This window comes from Polypterus senegalus, chromosome 2 (assembly GCF_016835505.1).
Source record: "Polypterus senegalus isolate Bchr_013 chromosome 2, ASM1683550v1, whole genome shotgun sequence".
NCBI classification, from domain to species: Eukaryota; Metazoa; Chordata; class Cladistia; order Polypteriformes; family Polypteridae; genus Polypterus; species Polypterus senegalus.
Window position 1 is genome coordinate 212,868,476 of NC_053155.1, and position 16,805 is coordinate 212,885,280.

General features: G+C 37.9%; 1 protein-coding gene across 3 annotated transcripts in view; it reads left to right on the top strand.

Moving 5' to 3' along the window:
* The window catches only part of enox1 (ecto-NOX disulfide-thiol exchanger 1), a 326,189-nt gene that overhangs the window by 120,326 nt on the left and 189,058 nt on the right, over positions 1-16,805 (top strand). For all 3 annotated transcript variants that reach the window (XM_039745280.1, XM_039745281.1, XM_039745282.1), the window contains one exon: positions 2,289-2,522. In XM_039745280.1, the coding sequence (XP_039601214.1) occupies positions 2,289-2,522 (234 nt within the window). The remainder of the gene's footprint in view (positions 1-2,288; positions 2,523-16,805) is intronic.

Genomic DNA, 16,805 nt, shown 5'->3' on the forward strand with positions numbered 1-16,805 from the left:
ACTTGTATTTTAAAATGAGCTCATCAAGAACACGGGGACACAGTTGGAAACTTGTTAAGGGTAAATTTCGCACAAACATTAGGAAGTTTTTCTTTACACAAAGAACGATAGACACTTGGAATAAGCTACCAAGTAGTGTGGTAGACAGTAAGACGTTAGGGACTTTCAAAACTCGACTTGATGTTTTCTTGGAGGAAGCAAGTGGATAGGACTGGCGAGCTTTGTTGGGCTGAATGGCCTGTTCTCGTCTAGATTGTTCTAATTCTAATTCTAAAAAGACCAAGGAGCTGGTGGTGGATTTTAGGAGGCCTAGGCCCCTCATGGACCCTGTGATCATCAGAGGTGACTGTGTGCAGAGGGTGCAGACCTTTAAATATCTGGGAGTGCAGCTGGATGACAAATTGGACTGGACTGCAAATACTGGTGCTCTATGTAAGAAAGGTCAGAGCAGACTATACATTCTGAGAAGGTTGGCATCCTTCAACATCTGCAGTAAAATGCTGCAGATGTTCTACCAGACGGTTGTGGCGAGTGCCCTCTTCTACGCGGTGGTGTGCTGGGGTGGCAGCATAAAGATGAAAGACGCCTCACGCCTGGACAGACTTGTTAAGAAGGCAGGCTCTATTGTAGGATTAAAGTTGGACAGTTTAACATCTGTGGCAGAGAGACGGGCACTAAGCAAACTCCTGTCAATCATGAATTATCCACTGCATCCACTTAACAGTGTCATCTCCAGACAGAGGAGTAGCTTCAGTGACAGACTTTTGTCACTGTCCTGCTCCACTGACAGACTGAGGAGATCATTCCTCCCCCACACTATGCAACTCTTCAATTTCACCCGGGGGAGTAAATGCTAACATTAATTTTATTTTAATTTTTTCATTTTTATTACTATTTAATTTAATATTGTTTCTTTGTATCAGTATACTGCTGCTGGATTATGTGAATTTCCCCTTGGGATTAATAAAGTATCTATCTATCTATCTATCTATCTATCTAAGAGTTGTACAGGATATGTACGAGGGAAGTGTGACAGTGGTGAGGTATGCATTCAACGTGGAGGTGGGATTACATCAGGGATCAACTCTGAGCCCTTTCTTATTTGCAATGGTGATGGACAGGCTGAAAGACAAGATTAGACAGGAGTCCCCGTGGACTATGATGTTTGCTGATGACATTGTGATCTGTAGCGATAGTAGGGAGCAGGTTGAGGAGACCCTGGAGAAGTGGAGATATGCTCTAGAGAGGTGAGGAATGAAGGTCAGTAGGAACAAAACAGAATACATGTGTGTAAATGAGAGGGAGGTAAGTGGAATGGTAAGGATTCAGGGAGTAGAGTTGGCAAAGGTGAATGTGTTTAAATACTTGGGATCAACAGTACAGAGTAATGGGGATTGTGGAAGAGAGGTGAAAAAGAGAGTGCAGGCAGGGTGGAATGGGTGGAGAAGAGTGTCAGGAGTAATTTGTGACAGACGGGTCAGCAACAGTGAAAGGGAAGGTACGGTACGGTAGGACGGTAGTGAGACCAGCTATGTTATATGGGTTGGAGACGGTGGCACTGACCAGAAAGCAGGAAACAGAGCTGGACGTGGCAGAGTTAAAGATGCTAAGATTTGCATTGGGTGTGACAAGGATGGATAGGATTAGAAATGAGTACATTAGAAGGTCAGCTCAAGTTGGATGGTTTGGGGATAAAGTCAGAGAGGCAAGATTGCATTGGTTTGGACATGTGCAGAGGAGAGATGCTGAGTATATTGAGAGAGAGATGCTAAGGATAGAGTTGCCAGGTAAGAGAAAAAGAGGATGGCCTATGCGAAGGTCTATGGATGTGGTGAGAGAGGACATGCAGGTGATGGGTGTAACAGAACAAGATGCAGAGGACAGAAAGATATTGAAGAAGATGATCCACTGTTGCATCCCCTAATGAGAGTAGCCAAAAGAAGAAGAAGATTACATTAAGTTTATAGGGTCATTATTGTCACTAACATTTACACAATATAGCTACTGTAATTAAGTGTGTTTTATTTATTGTTGATAATAGTCATATCATTCAGAAACAAAAAAGACAACCTTTATACTTCAACAGCTATGCCGGGAAAAACTATACACCGAAAGTAAAAAAAAATGTTTCATATTTAAATATGTGAGATGTTTTTCTGTACATGTAATTTCTGATTTGATTTTTGAAACCAATAACTTATCTACTAAAATGTCTCATTTTTAATTTGTTAGAAATTATTTAATGTAATGGTAAATCTTTGTTTTGTTACTTTGGTACTTGTCTTCAGGTTACCGTATGCGGATTGGATCAAGTACAGACAAAAAAGACTCAGGACGCCTTCATGTTGACTTTGCTCAAGCCAGAGATGATTTCTATGAGTGGGAATGCAAGCAAAGGCTTTTGGCAAGGGAAGAACGACATAGGAGGAAAATAGAAGAAGAAAGGCTACGACCTCCCTCTCCACCACCTATAATGCATTTTTCAGATCATGAAGCTGGCTTACTAGCAGAAAAACTTAAAGGTAATTATATCTAATTTCATATCTGCCAATTGTATAAACTGGAGTCCAGGGACTTGGGAAATTGAGTATGGAGAGAGCTCTGACATGCACTAATAATTCTCGCTTTTTTCTTATGCCACATATAAAGTATATATTCAATTAGCACTGCAATTTCCAAGTGAAAATTATGAAGTGTAATTCCTCCGTTAAACATAGTCTGCAATACCAAAATCACCTTTCTCTGCCTCTGATAAAACTCAGTTTTCAAATAGTTGATAAACATTAATGCCGAGTGCTTCAAAAATTCACCATCTTAATTAAGACTTTCATAAATATTCTCTTTTCTGTTGAAAATACAATATTATTACGGGTATATGTTGGAATAAGGACAGCTTAGTACTGTAGTGAGCTATAGCATAGTATAGCACAACCAAGATACAAGGAAAATCAAGGGCAAAAACAGAAACTAGCAATAGAAAAAGAGAGAGATAAGCCATGACTGGGTAAAATGTTATTTTAAGTTTATTATTTAAATTGGCATTGAGACTGACCCTGTAATTGTCATGAGATTTATGATTAGGATAGCTAGGTATCCCATATCCCAATGCATTCCTGAATAGCATGCCCAAAGCAGTAAGTTTATCTTCTTTTTAAAACTCCTTATTTGTCCCATATTTAAAATGTTACTATTTTTTTAATTTGAGTAACTATTACAGACATTACACAGTGTCATTGGATCACTATGTTTTTTCGGCAATCACATCAGTTGTATTCATAATAGTTGATGTCCTATGATTGTAAATCTAATATGGGTGTCATTTTTTACACCTAGCCAAAAAGGCTGCTTAGGCTACACTCTGTGAGAAGACAATGAATGAAAAATAGATCCCTAAGGCAAAAGGATGAGCAGCCCAGCAACTCCAGCTTAGAAACAGTTTTGTTAATTAGAGTGGAGCTGTCAATGAAACTGTTAGTATCACTACTGCGTCGTATTGATGTATAATTTGTTTTATGTTATTGGTGTCTAATGAGGAGATCAGCTTCCATTGTGTGTTTGACATGAGTAATGCATTGTCTATAGTGTACTAGTAACAGCCTTTGCGACCTGAGTAGCTATACATGGTTTCCTTCTACGTCTGAGGAGTTATACTTTCTTTGTAACTAGTATATATGTAAGTAAAATGCATGGGTATTTATGAATATTTATAAATACTCAATAAAACAGTGAATTGCTAGTGTTTGCAGTATTAGTATACCATACTGCTGAGAAGAAAAAAAAAAACTCTATTTGCCAATAAAAACAGTCCATGACAGACATTCTTAAAACACATTACTTCTGAGTGTGACAATCTTTCGCAGCTTGCAAATTCTATTTTAAAGCCCATATTACATGTCTTAGCAAGGATGCAAAAATCTGTTTGTTTTGAGTAATGAATAACTAAAAAAAAATTGTACCTATTATATGGTGCATATACTGTACATTGATAGTTCCCCATGTTATCACTATTTGATTTCTTTTGTTTTTTCTCTTTTTCTTTTAATTTCCAAAGTGTGAATTTTTGATCCAACCAACATTCTACCATTCGGCATCCCTAGAAAATACACAAAAGTCACATTAGAGTGGCTGATAGAAAGGGTTCTATTTGGTGGATATAGCAGGCTATCTGCATATTCACTTTACCTCCTGCCTGAAAGGAAATGCTGTATGTACCTGTGTTGCATTTATCTCAGTGCTTTATTTTAAATATATATCTTTTTTTTTTGAATGCATAGAGCCAAGGGCTGTTTACTTCAAAACTGTTGACTGCATAATGTAACATGATAAACTCACTTAATCCAATTCAGGGTTGCAAGGTCCAGAATAAGCCCTGTACGTGGTGCCAGTTCATCACAGCGTCCACTCACACCTACACAGGATAACTGAAAATCATCTATCATCTATTAAACTGGTACAGATGTGTTTCGGATATGGAAGACAAACTCATGCAGATTTATTTAAAAAATTATGTCAAACTTTGATGAGTAATATTAACTATTAAGCTAATGTGAGACTTTGAATGCTGTACTATATATATATATATATATATATATATATATATATATTCATCTATCCATTATCCAACCCGCTATATCCTAACTACAGGGTCACAGGAGTCTGCTGGAGCCAATCCCAGCCAACACAGGGCACAAAGCAGGAAACAAACCCTGGGCAGGGCGCCAGCCCACTGCAGTTTATTAATCCATTGATATTCAAAAATTCTTAATCCTCTACAAGGTCACAGAGAAATAAGTGAAATGTATATATATATATATACATACTAGCAAAATACCCGCGCTTCGCAGCGGAGAAGTAGTGTGTTAAAGATGTAATGAAAAAGAAAAGGAAACATTTTAATAATAACGTAACATGATTGACAATGTAATTGTTTTGTCATTGTCATGAGTGTTGCTGGCATATATATATAGGAAACATTTTGAAAATAATGTAACATGATTGTCAATGTAATTGTTTTGTCATTGTTGTGAGTGATGAGTGTTGCTGTCATATATATATATATATATATATATATATATATATATATATATATATACAGAATATATACACACACACATATAAACATATATATATACATATCCATGCATATTTACACATATATACACATAAATACATATATATATATATACACACACATATATATATAAACATATATATATATATACATACACACACATATATATATAAACATATATATTCATACATATCTACATATATACATATACACACACACACACACACACGCATATATATATATATACACATATATACAGTCTTTGGGGTGCTAGCAACTGTTGCTGGGGGTGCCAGAATCCATGAAGGAAGAAAAATGAAAAACATTATTTGTACAAAATCTTAATTTATTTATCCATTCCTAAATAATTAAATGGGCAGGCTATTTCGTATCAGTGCAATACGCTGTTTGTTAAAACGGATGACTCCCGCTCTTAAGTGCAAGTCTGCATGGATATTATCGTTTCTGTTCAAGTTCTATTTAAATTTTAAGTAGAAGGAATTTTTATTTAGTTGACAGAATATTATTCCGGAATAAATCAACTCAAACCTTAAATAACTTATAATATTTTGCTCTCAATAAAAATATATCCTATCTAAATTATACAAGTTAGAAATAAAGTAAACGTTAAAAGAAGAAACATTCAAATTTCTTACTCTTATGTAATTTTATATAAAAAACTAGCAGAATACCCGCGCTTCGCAGCGGAGAAGTAGTGTGTTAAAGAAGTTATGAAAAAGAAAAGCAAACATTTTAAAAATAACGTAAGATGATTGTTAATGTAATTGTTTTGTCATTGATATGAGTGTTGTTGTCATATCTATCTATTTATATATATATATATATATATATATATATATATCAAAATAGCTGCATTGGCAGCGAGAAGTAAAAAGAAAAGGAAACATTTTAATAATAACGTAACATGATTGACAATGTAATTGTTTTGTAATTGTCATGAGTGTTGCTGGCATATATATATATATATATATATATATATATACACACACACAGACACATATATAAACATATATATATATATATATATACACATCTATACACATATATATATACAGTTATATATATATACATATACACACATACATATATACACATACTGTATATATACACACACACATATATACATACTGTATATACAACATATACATATCTACATATATACTGTATATACACATATATATACAAATCTACATATATATATCTACATATATATATTAGGGTGGGACTCGATTAAAAAATTAATCCAATTAATTAGAGGCTGTGTAAGAATTAATCTTGATTAATCGTATGTAATCGCACGTAAATTTGCCCCAAATCGCAAATGTTTTTTTTTATTTAAAACGGTTTTAGTGGGCGACAGAATCAAATAATAGACATGGACATGAATATTGTAAACTGAAGCTGTTTTAATTTCTGAAAAAAAGCTTTTAAACTGCATTTGAATTCAAAACAGAAACAAAAATATCATCCCTGGTTAAAATTGGGCAGACTTAAAAATAAAGTGGTAGTTTAAGTACTTTAAGTACATTTTCAGAATAGTATTGTCTTTAAATAATAATAACCAAAATTTCACCATAAAGTGCAGTTTTCTTCTTAAAAAATAAGTCAGAAACATAAAAGGTAATTTGACCAGCTTACTCTTTAAACTCTGAGTAACATTAGCCAAAATTATTTTGTACATTAGGCTAAAACAGTGTGATCATTGAACATTTTGTAATTAGATGTATTTAGAATTACTAACGGTCACGGAAGTCCAATGATCCCCAGTAAGAGCCACAAAGTCCGCTTTCTGTAATGCATCTAATTTTGCTTGCTTTTCAGTGTGCACAAAACCATGCTTTTATCAAGGCTTACTCGGGTAGTCGAAATGATCAGTCGTAGGAACGCGCTTTATTCCGACTCTAACATTTTTGTAGCTGTGATGTGTGCATCAGTGTAATGGATGTACCAGGAAATCATGCATTGACAAAAGTTCCCGTTTGCTTGGAATTGAAAGTGTGATTAAATGCGTTATTTTTAACGTTATGGAGTACATGCATCGAAGCTTCTCAACTGTGCTTGTGCTAAGAAAGGGAAAATTTTAAAAATAACGTAACATGATTCTGCGTTAACCTAATATTTTTTCATACGTCCCAAACCAAGGAGATGGGAAGGTAAAATGAATCGGGTAGCGCGCGTACATCCCCTCTCGGGAATCGAACCTCGAATGTCGGCGTTAGAGGCGAAGACTCTACAATTGCCACCAGCTTGTCTATGCTAAAGTATATATTGTAGATCGGGCTATAGATATACATTTATATATATACCCGTGTATCGCAGTGGAGAAGTAGAAGTTATGAAAAGAAAAGGGAACATTTTAAAAATAACGTAACATGATTGTCAATATACAGTAATTGTTTTGTGAGTGTTATTGAATGTTGCTGTCATCAAGGATTTGATTATCATTATTTCTTTCAATCAGGCTCGTATTTGTACGATGTGTTCAAGTTACATTCCGTGTTTGTCAATCGTTGTAAAGATAAGAGGTTTCATTCATCGATTAGTTCCTTACTGCATCAATAAACAGCTCGTCTTCCTTTTTATCTGTGATGTGACAAACTGCATGCACGGGTTTTTTTTTTTACGCTGTCTTCCTTTAGCGGGACATTGACTTTTTCCACCGTGTGCTTTGTTTCCACAGTAGCTGCATTTATGAATATGCTTATCAGGCGCTTCATATTTTTGCTGCCTTTTCAATTGTGTAATTCGGTTTTGTTCAGCTCTTTGGAACTGTTGCTTTTTATCTGTGCACTGCATCAGTTCACGTGAGCCACTCGGTGTACTTGCATCGAAGGTTCCCAGCTGTGCTGGTGCCATCTCGTGCTATGTCCATAGCTTTATTTAATGTTACCTTAGTCCTGGCACTTAAAACTTTCTCTGGCAGTTTCGCTGAGTTTGTGTCAAACACCACCCTGACCATCTCATCTTCCTCTCCATAAGCACAGTCCTTCACCCGTGAATATTTACCCGTGGCAGTTTGCTATTGGATTGCCGCTGACAGATGGCCTTATATGGGCAGGCACTAAATTACAAACGCCAGCGTAGCCTGTCTATGAACTTAATTTAAAGTGTAGGTTTACATCGTGCTTTGTTTCGAGTAGCAGAACTCGCTTCTTATTGTTTCGCTGCCTTCTCAATTATATAATGCATGTTTTCTTGAGCGCTTTTTTGAGGTCTTCCTGGTTTTCTATGTACTGTGTGATTACGTAGGAGGCGTGATGATGTCACACGAAACTCCGCCCCCACGGCGTTGAAGCTCATCTCCATTACAGTAAATGGAGAAAAACTGCTTCCAGTTATGACCATTACGCGTAGAATTTCGATATAAAACCTGTCCAACTTTTGTAAGGAAGCTGTAAGGAATCAACCTGCCAAATTTCAGCCTTCCACCCACACGGGAAGTTGGAGAATTAGTGATGAGTGAGTGAGTGAGTGAGTGAGTCAGTGAGTGAGTGAGTGAGTGAGTGAGTGAGGGCTTTGCCTTTTATTAGTATAGATAAACTTAAATTTTAAATATCCTAAAAGATTTTGCTCTCCATAAAAATATATCCTGTCAAAATTATACAAATTCAAATATGAACATGGTGCATAAGAAAACCTGGAAATATAAATAAAATTTGTTCTTTTCAGCAATAACAAATCAAATCATTCAGTTGTCTTTGCTCTTATGTCATTTTAACAGAGCTGGACGCCTGGCATCTTTTTTTGGCACTCTTATCTTTTTTAAGGCGACTCCTGTGTGCTGTTTTGTTAGTCTTCTCACACAGATATGTGCTACCAAACATGCACAAGGTTCGAGCCGCATGTAGACGGAGCTGGAGCATTTGTGCGGGAATGGAGTGAATAAACTGTGCGGGCCGTGCAGTATCGTACTTTGCCTTCAGTGTGCCATTACACTGCAGCTCAATCACCTCCATCTGACTCTGCACAGGTGCAGTTTCCATATCGACGGCAAATGGTTTGTGAAACAACTGAAAATTCTTTTTTTGTTCTTCAAAGTCACCAAAGCGCCGTGCGAACTCAGTGCGCAGTGCGCTCAGTTTATCAGCAAAATGCGTATTTGGGAACACCTTTGTGCTGACTTGGTTCAACATTACTTGGCAACAGGGAAAGTGGGGCAAGTTGCACTGGTGCATTTGTGTCTCCCATAAAAGTAGCTTCACTTGAAATCACTTTGTGATTTTGCACAGGTAAAAACGTCTGCTGAAGTGTCAGATTCTTCTTTAACTCTTCTGCTTTCTGTATCTTGTGCATTGCATTCAGGTGTTTCAGGTTATCTTGATGTTTTGTCTCATAGTGCCGTCTTAGATTAAATTCTGTAATTACAGCCACATTAGCTCCACAAATGAGACACACGGGTTTACTGGCAATTTCAGTAAATATATACTCAGCCTCCCATCGGTTTTTAAAGGCTCTATGTTCAGAATCAGCTTTTCTCTTCGGCATCGTGTGGGCTAGCTTCGCAATAACTTGCAGCATCATAAGCTAGACTTGATTAACGCGGTAAGTGTTCGGCAAGGCAGCTGAAACGCTGCATTATGGGATCTGTAGTTAATTGTGTTACCAGCACTTCATATACCCAGGCCATTAATAACAATAATACAGTATATAAAATGATCTCGTGGGCCGGATTTAATTACACGCCGGGCCGGATGTGGCCCGTGGGCCTTGAGTTTGACACATATGAAAAGATATATTTTTTCGAATGTGATCGCGCAATTCAGATCGAGTTGATGCGCACTACAGTACATCGAGACCGCGTGCTATTGTGGTTTTGCCTGCGTGCCTCAATAAGTTACACTCCCCTCGCTCTTACTTTTTTACCGTTCATCTAATGAATACACTGAGTATGGCTTTACCAAAACAATCATTGATCGCGAATTAAGTATCCATTATTCATAAAGCTTCAATTGGTGATCTGTCTTTCTGCGTTAACCGCATATTTTTTCATCGCCTCAAACCAAGGGGATGCGAAGTTAAAATGAATAAAAATGCGTGTGTACCTACTCAGTGCATCCCCTCTCGGGAATTGAACCTCGGACGTCGGCGCTGCTTTATCTATTTGAGCGTAGCAGTGTAATTCGGTTTTTGTTCGGCACTCTTTGGAACTGTTGCTTTTTGTCTGCACATTGCGTCAGTTCACGTGAGCCGCTGAATATGGTTTTAAATGTCACTGGCTCGCTTCTAATTGTTTCGCTGCCTTCTTAATTATATAATGCATGCTTTCTTAAGCGCTTTTTCGAGCTCTTCCTGGTTTTCTTCGTACTGCGTAATTACGTGGGAGGCGTGATGATGTCACACGAAACCGCCCCCCACGGCTTTTGAGCTCAACTCCATTACAGTAAATGGAGAAAAATAGCTTCTAGTTATGACCATTATGCGTAGAATTTCGAAATTAAACCTGCCCAACTTTTGTAAGGAAGCTGTAAGGAATGAGCCTGCCAAATTTCAGCCTTCTACATACACAGTAAGTTGGAGAATTAGTGATGAGTCAGTGAGTCAGTCAGTCAGTCAGTGAGTCAGTCAGTCAGTCAGTGAGTCAGTCAGTATGTATACCGAAGCTGACTTTATATATTCAAGTTTTGACTTTATATATTCTGACGCCGACTTTATATATTCACAAAATCAATTTATTTGTCTGTTTGGCACCCCATAGTATATGTGTGTCTGTATATATGTACACATGTATGTATGTATGTATGTATATATATATATATATATATATACTGTATATATATATATATATATATATATATATATATACTGTATATATATATATATATATATATATATATATATATATATATATGCCAGCAACACTCATTTTCTTTTTACTTCTCCGCTGCCAAGCGCGGGTATTTTGCTATATATATATAACTAATAACCTAATGCAACCTATGTGTACTGGCTCATTAACACCAACAGCCCACTCCTCCAAACACCAGTCTAACAAGACCTTAGACATATTTATCTTTGAAAAATGCAATAAAAGTACCTTTGAAAGTGACATGATAGTGAATGTCAGGACACACCATAATTGCAGTAGGCACAATTGGTTATGCTTTGGTTGTATATAGACTAAGTGGGAATGATGGAAGCTGTCATCTCATGTGCAGAGAAACAGGCTACAGTTCGCCAACAGCTAGAGAGAGAGGCAGCTAAATTTTTGCAATGTTACATCTAGAGGTTTATCAGAAAGCATAACTAATCATATCATGTCATGGATAGGGTATGGCATCTGACAGTCCACACAAATTACACTTCTTTTGGTAAAAGCAATAGATTCAGTGTACTGAGTAATGCAATACCAGACACATCACAATCTTGAAAAACCATCATCTGGTCAGATGACTTCCAATTCCTGCTGAAATGACAAGGATGAGTGAACCAGTTCATGAAATACGTCACTTAAGCCGATCAATCTATTCAGTTAAGTGTAAATATAGAAGCTTTGATATAAAAGACGAAATGACTGAATGCCACAGAATATCTAAATATTTTTTCGAATCGGGGCATATTATCTGGAAGTAGTGTGAGCATCAGAGATTTGCAGGTTTAGCAATGTAATGTTTTATGCTAGAATTCCTGAAAAGTCCCATAATAGAACCATGAGAATTATAGTAAATTCAGCCTGGAGTTGCTTCCTGATTCAAGATTTCTGGGATGAGATGGACTTTGTGAGTTGAGATTGACTTTGAGAATTTGCAAAAGCTGCAGAACACACTGACTGGAGTGAACATGGACCAGCAACTCAGAACTATTTCTTCAAATGTTTTATTGAACCCATACCCTAATGAATTCATTGTGCTCAGTTTATATTAGTGCACATTAAAAATGATTCACCATTCAACATCTAAGAAAGAATTTATGCCACTGCTCATCAATATGATGCCTAACTATCAGATACATTTTAAAGCAAGCAACCTTTAATCTCTAAGCACCAATTCAAATGATGTTTACAAATTCATAGTTACAGTACAATTGATTACATATTATATACATCGTATATTAACTTTTTTTCCTGGTGCTGCCCAGGTTTTATTTCAAAACATCACTGTAAAATATTCTTTACAATTTTCTGAACTATCTTCACACCATAAATTGTGAACAAGGCAGTCTGACCATAGATATCTGACTAAAAATAGTGGCTAGGATTTGCAGCCATGTGAAATGGAAGAAATAATTTGATGGGATTAGAGGAATCCACAGGTTACTTATAGTTTATGTTTTATCATATCCCATTAAGATTGTGGCCACTCATTTTCCACAGGTCAGATAATCATTTGCCTTCAAACAGTCCACTTTAAAGTTAGCGCTGTAATTGGACAGGAAAAAATTAATGGTCAATGACAGAAGCCAGGCCATCAAGATGCCATATCTATATATATAATTCACTAAGGCAAGACAACCATGGAAAGCATGCCGGAAGGGGCGTGGATTCACTAAGCCGCCGACAAGTGAGACACCTATGACGCACGCAGGAAGGAGCCACGCCCACCAACTCCAAGACCATTGGATACGATGACAATTTGCAGGGCCACGCCCACCAACTCGGATGCGAGGACAGAGAAAAAAATGGCGTCATTTATATTCGTCTGTCGTAGAGGCCACATGCAGTGCATGTCAGGTTAATGTCATGTGCATGTCATGCACCTCCGAGCTACGTTGACTGTTCATAGAGGCATGTTTCTCGCGGAGGTGAATCGCCATATGCAGTGTGTGAAACGGTTTGGGAGGGGTATCCCAGGGGATGCTTAAAACAATCCTTTACAACTGAGGTTAAACCACAATGAAGTAAGCAGTCTTAAAAAAACGAGTTTTCAGCTACGACGCACGACCGCGTGCACCATAGCAAACTGTTTTACACGCTACATACAGCAATTCGCATTCGAGACAAACATGCGTCTTCTTAGATGCTCCTGCAGGAACACGGAAGACGTTTCCCTGCCCACCAACAGTCCTTTTTCACCAGCCGGCGTCTACCCTCGTTCTCTAGGCATTCACACTGCCTGCCCATTCTCCCTGACGCAAAAACTCACCAACCACCCAGTTAGTCACTTTCGTCTGTGGTAAGAGTCCACATGCATGTCTGAGCAACTTGTGTTGTATTTTGCTCTCTCCAGAGTTCCATCTTTTCATTCACTTACTGTTGTATTCTCACACCAACCTGTTTTAGACATCCGTGTCTTTCCAGAAGTGTTTAGCATTCAATAAATAATTATGCATGAGATTGAGCGTGTGTCTACTCAGCGCAGAGAGGTGTGGGTAAGCCGTTGAACCCCATTCGGGCTGCAAGCCGTGGAATTCCCACTAAGTGTGACTCATACGCTCCCACTCATTACGTCCCTACCCTTTGTGCACACCCCCTTCCTACCGTGGTCGGGTATCTTGGTGGATTATATATAGAAAAGCAGCCAAAACCAAGGGGTCTCCCATGGGGTCCTTAAAACATTCTTTTACAACTGAGGTTAAAACACAATGAAGTTAACAGTCTTTAAAAACTAGAGTTCCATCTTTTCATTCACTTTCTGTTGTATCCTCAAACCCTCCCTTTTTAGACAACTGTGCCTTTCCAGAAGTGTTCAACCATCAATACATAATTATGCTGCGTTTGTTATGCCATGGGTTCACTATTGTGTTGTATTTTGCTCTCTCCAGAGTTCCATCTTTTCATTCGCTTACTGTTGTATTCTCACACCAACCCGTTTTAGACAACCGTGTCTTTCTAGAAGTGTTTAGCATTCAATAAATAATTATGCATGACATTGAGCGTGTGTCTACCCGGCGTGGGTAAGCCGTTGAACCCCATTCGGGCTGCAAACCATGGAATTGCCACTAAGTGCGACTCATACGCTCCCACTGGTTGCGTCCCAACCCTTTGTACACACCCCCCTACCACCTCGCTACTACTGTGGTCGGGTGTCTTGGTGGATTATATATAGAAAAGCAGCCAACGATTCAAGTGACGAGTTGGAGGTGGGCACATGAGCGGGCAGTGCATACTGAACAAGAAATCAGCAGACTAGCATGACGGATGGAGCTGAATGGACGTCCTTCTTCTCTCTTCCCGTTCCACACTCCGCGCCGTGCAACCCCATCCCCCCATCTGGCAGGAGAAGGCGCGAGGACGGTCCACCAGTTTTCAGTCACGGGCGATTGTGTGTTGCTTCGTTCCGTGCATTGTTACAATGTTGCTTTTCTTGCTGATTTATTACATTACTGATTTTCCAAATGTTAATTTTCTCCCTGTGCTTAAAAATCATTAAGAAACCGGCCTGATTATGCGGCATATGGTACGCCGCGGGTTGGCTAGTAGCCTATATTCCAAATGGAACTCTCTCTGAGTTATGCTACAGTTGTAAAGGAAATATGTATAGCCACCTTTAGATGATTCTGGGACAAAGATACATAAATGGCATGCAAACAGATGCTTTATGTAGATATAGGTGTGTTTCTGAGCTTTGCCCTTGTATTATTTTAAAAATCCATTGTAAATTTAAAATGGGGAAAAGTGATAATATTTAGACTTAATATAGTCAGTGATCCTAATTTCTTATGAGATTTGACTCAACTGTGAGGTTACAGCTATTGGTTAAGAGAGTGCAGTGAAACAGTTCCAGGCTGCTTGTGATAATGGTGTAATGATAAGAGACTATACTAGCGACCCTAAATTTCAATTAATAATTCCTGAGACTATATGGTCCTACCTTTGACAGCCTGGGACAATATAGTCCTAAGTGGGGCAGTTTGGGGAAGAAGTGAAGGTTTTTCAAAAGCGTTTAACTTCACCATAGACATATTTAACTTCACCATAGACATATCCAACAGATGCTCTAAGGGTGTGCTGAACCTTGGCAAGAAGATCCAAGTCAATGAATCAGGCAATGAAGAACCTATGACAAAATCCCAATACATACGTGTTCAAGTAGGAAAACTGAGAATCCGCCAGAGAATAAGTTTAAGGGACAGTGGAAATAGGCCAAGAGACTGGGCCTGTTAGAAACTTGCACTTGGGTGCACCCTGGCTATGAAAACTATTTTCTCAGATATTTCAGTAGTAAGGAGGAATCTAAAACTGATGTAAGTGATGGGGAAGTGTTACTTTTTGGTCTATCTCATTATGGTTTAGTTTTACCAACAGAATTATGCTTCTTGATTAGTGTAGACTTTCTATTACAGTGAAGTTACTTATGCATTTCAGGAAGTGGTGTAGAATAAGAGATAATTCTAATAAATGACAAGGTCACCAGAATGCAATTGTAGTTTTATCCAGTTGAGTGAAGAGGAGAAATTTAAAATGATTTAATGCTTGTACCCCAAATAGATGTTAAATAGGGTTACTTGTGCTCAAAGGAAAGTTTGTACAAGACAAACACATAAACTTTGCTCTATCTTTGACAGACCTTATTATGAAATAAGGCAAAGTTGCTGATGCAAGAGGAGCAATTTTTCAGTGTCTTTATCTCTTGCCACCTAGTAGCTCCTTAATCTTGCTTATTTTCTTTTTCCAGTAAACACTAATATAAGAAATACTTAAGTGTAGCACCTTTGCCATGTAAAATGTGACATAGGACTTAGAGTGGAAAGACCAATTTCTCATTTTGGCATCAGGCTATTTTCTGTTTTTGCTATTATACATTATTGTGACTACAGAATAAATGTTTCAGCATTGAAAAATTGTCTTAGGAAACTGTCAGACAATAAATTGTAAGTATAACCTTCAAGTAACCAAGGGTAATTCCTCTAGAAGGTATTAAAAAAACAGATATAGTATTTTCTTTTAGTTACAGTATTTAACATCAGTATAAAGTATTTATTCCAAACAAAATATGGGTTTGCTTTTAGGATTAAGTTATTCATCTTCTGTATGGTTCGGTCTGATAAGGAATACACAAATTAAATACATGGTGGAAACAGTTACATGTTAGATTTATTTAATGATATTTTATTTTTTACTTCTGTGCTTTTTACAGTGAAATAATTATGCCTTTTTTGTGCAAATTAAGAACTTTCCTTCTTGTAGTTGATTGTAATAGGTACAGTGTGTGTTTAATTATTCTATGTAGTCATTACTTATTGATATTGTGACAGATAGGAGGCACTATCGCTTCCTTGAACCCTTGTCCAAGATGCCAGATACCAGATAAAAGTCCAAATAGTTGACTTTTTATTAACACAAAGTGCACAAAGTACCCTCCTCTCCCCAATACTCATAAATTAAACTCAATACTCTACAATAAACAATTCCTCCACTCCCAGACGCGTTGACACCCTTTCACCCAGCTCAGCTCGCTGTCTAGGGGGCTCCCACAGTCCTTTTATATTGCCTGACCCGGAAGTGTTCCAGTCCCCAGTCCATGTGATCTTCTATCACTTCCTGGGTCAGATAAAAAGTCCTTTTCTTCACCCCAGAAGCACGTCATTCCCCTTGTCCATGTGACTCGGACGTACTTCCGGGGCGTAGGATAAATAAATGTTGTTCCTCCCTGCAGCGTCATCTAGTGGCCCCCATGGTATCCAGCAGGGTTGTGGATAAAGACTAAAATATCCATGATGTCCTGCTGGTCTTTGGGGCACCTCAATGCTGCAGGAAGAGCTCCACCTGGCGGCTTGGGGGTATTGGCCGGGATGAACGGCTGGCCATACACCACAGTACTCCTCCCCCAGCGACGAA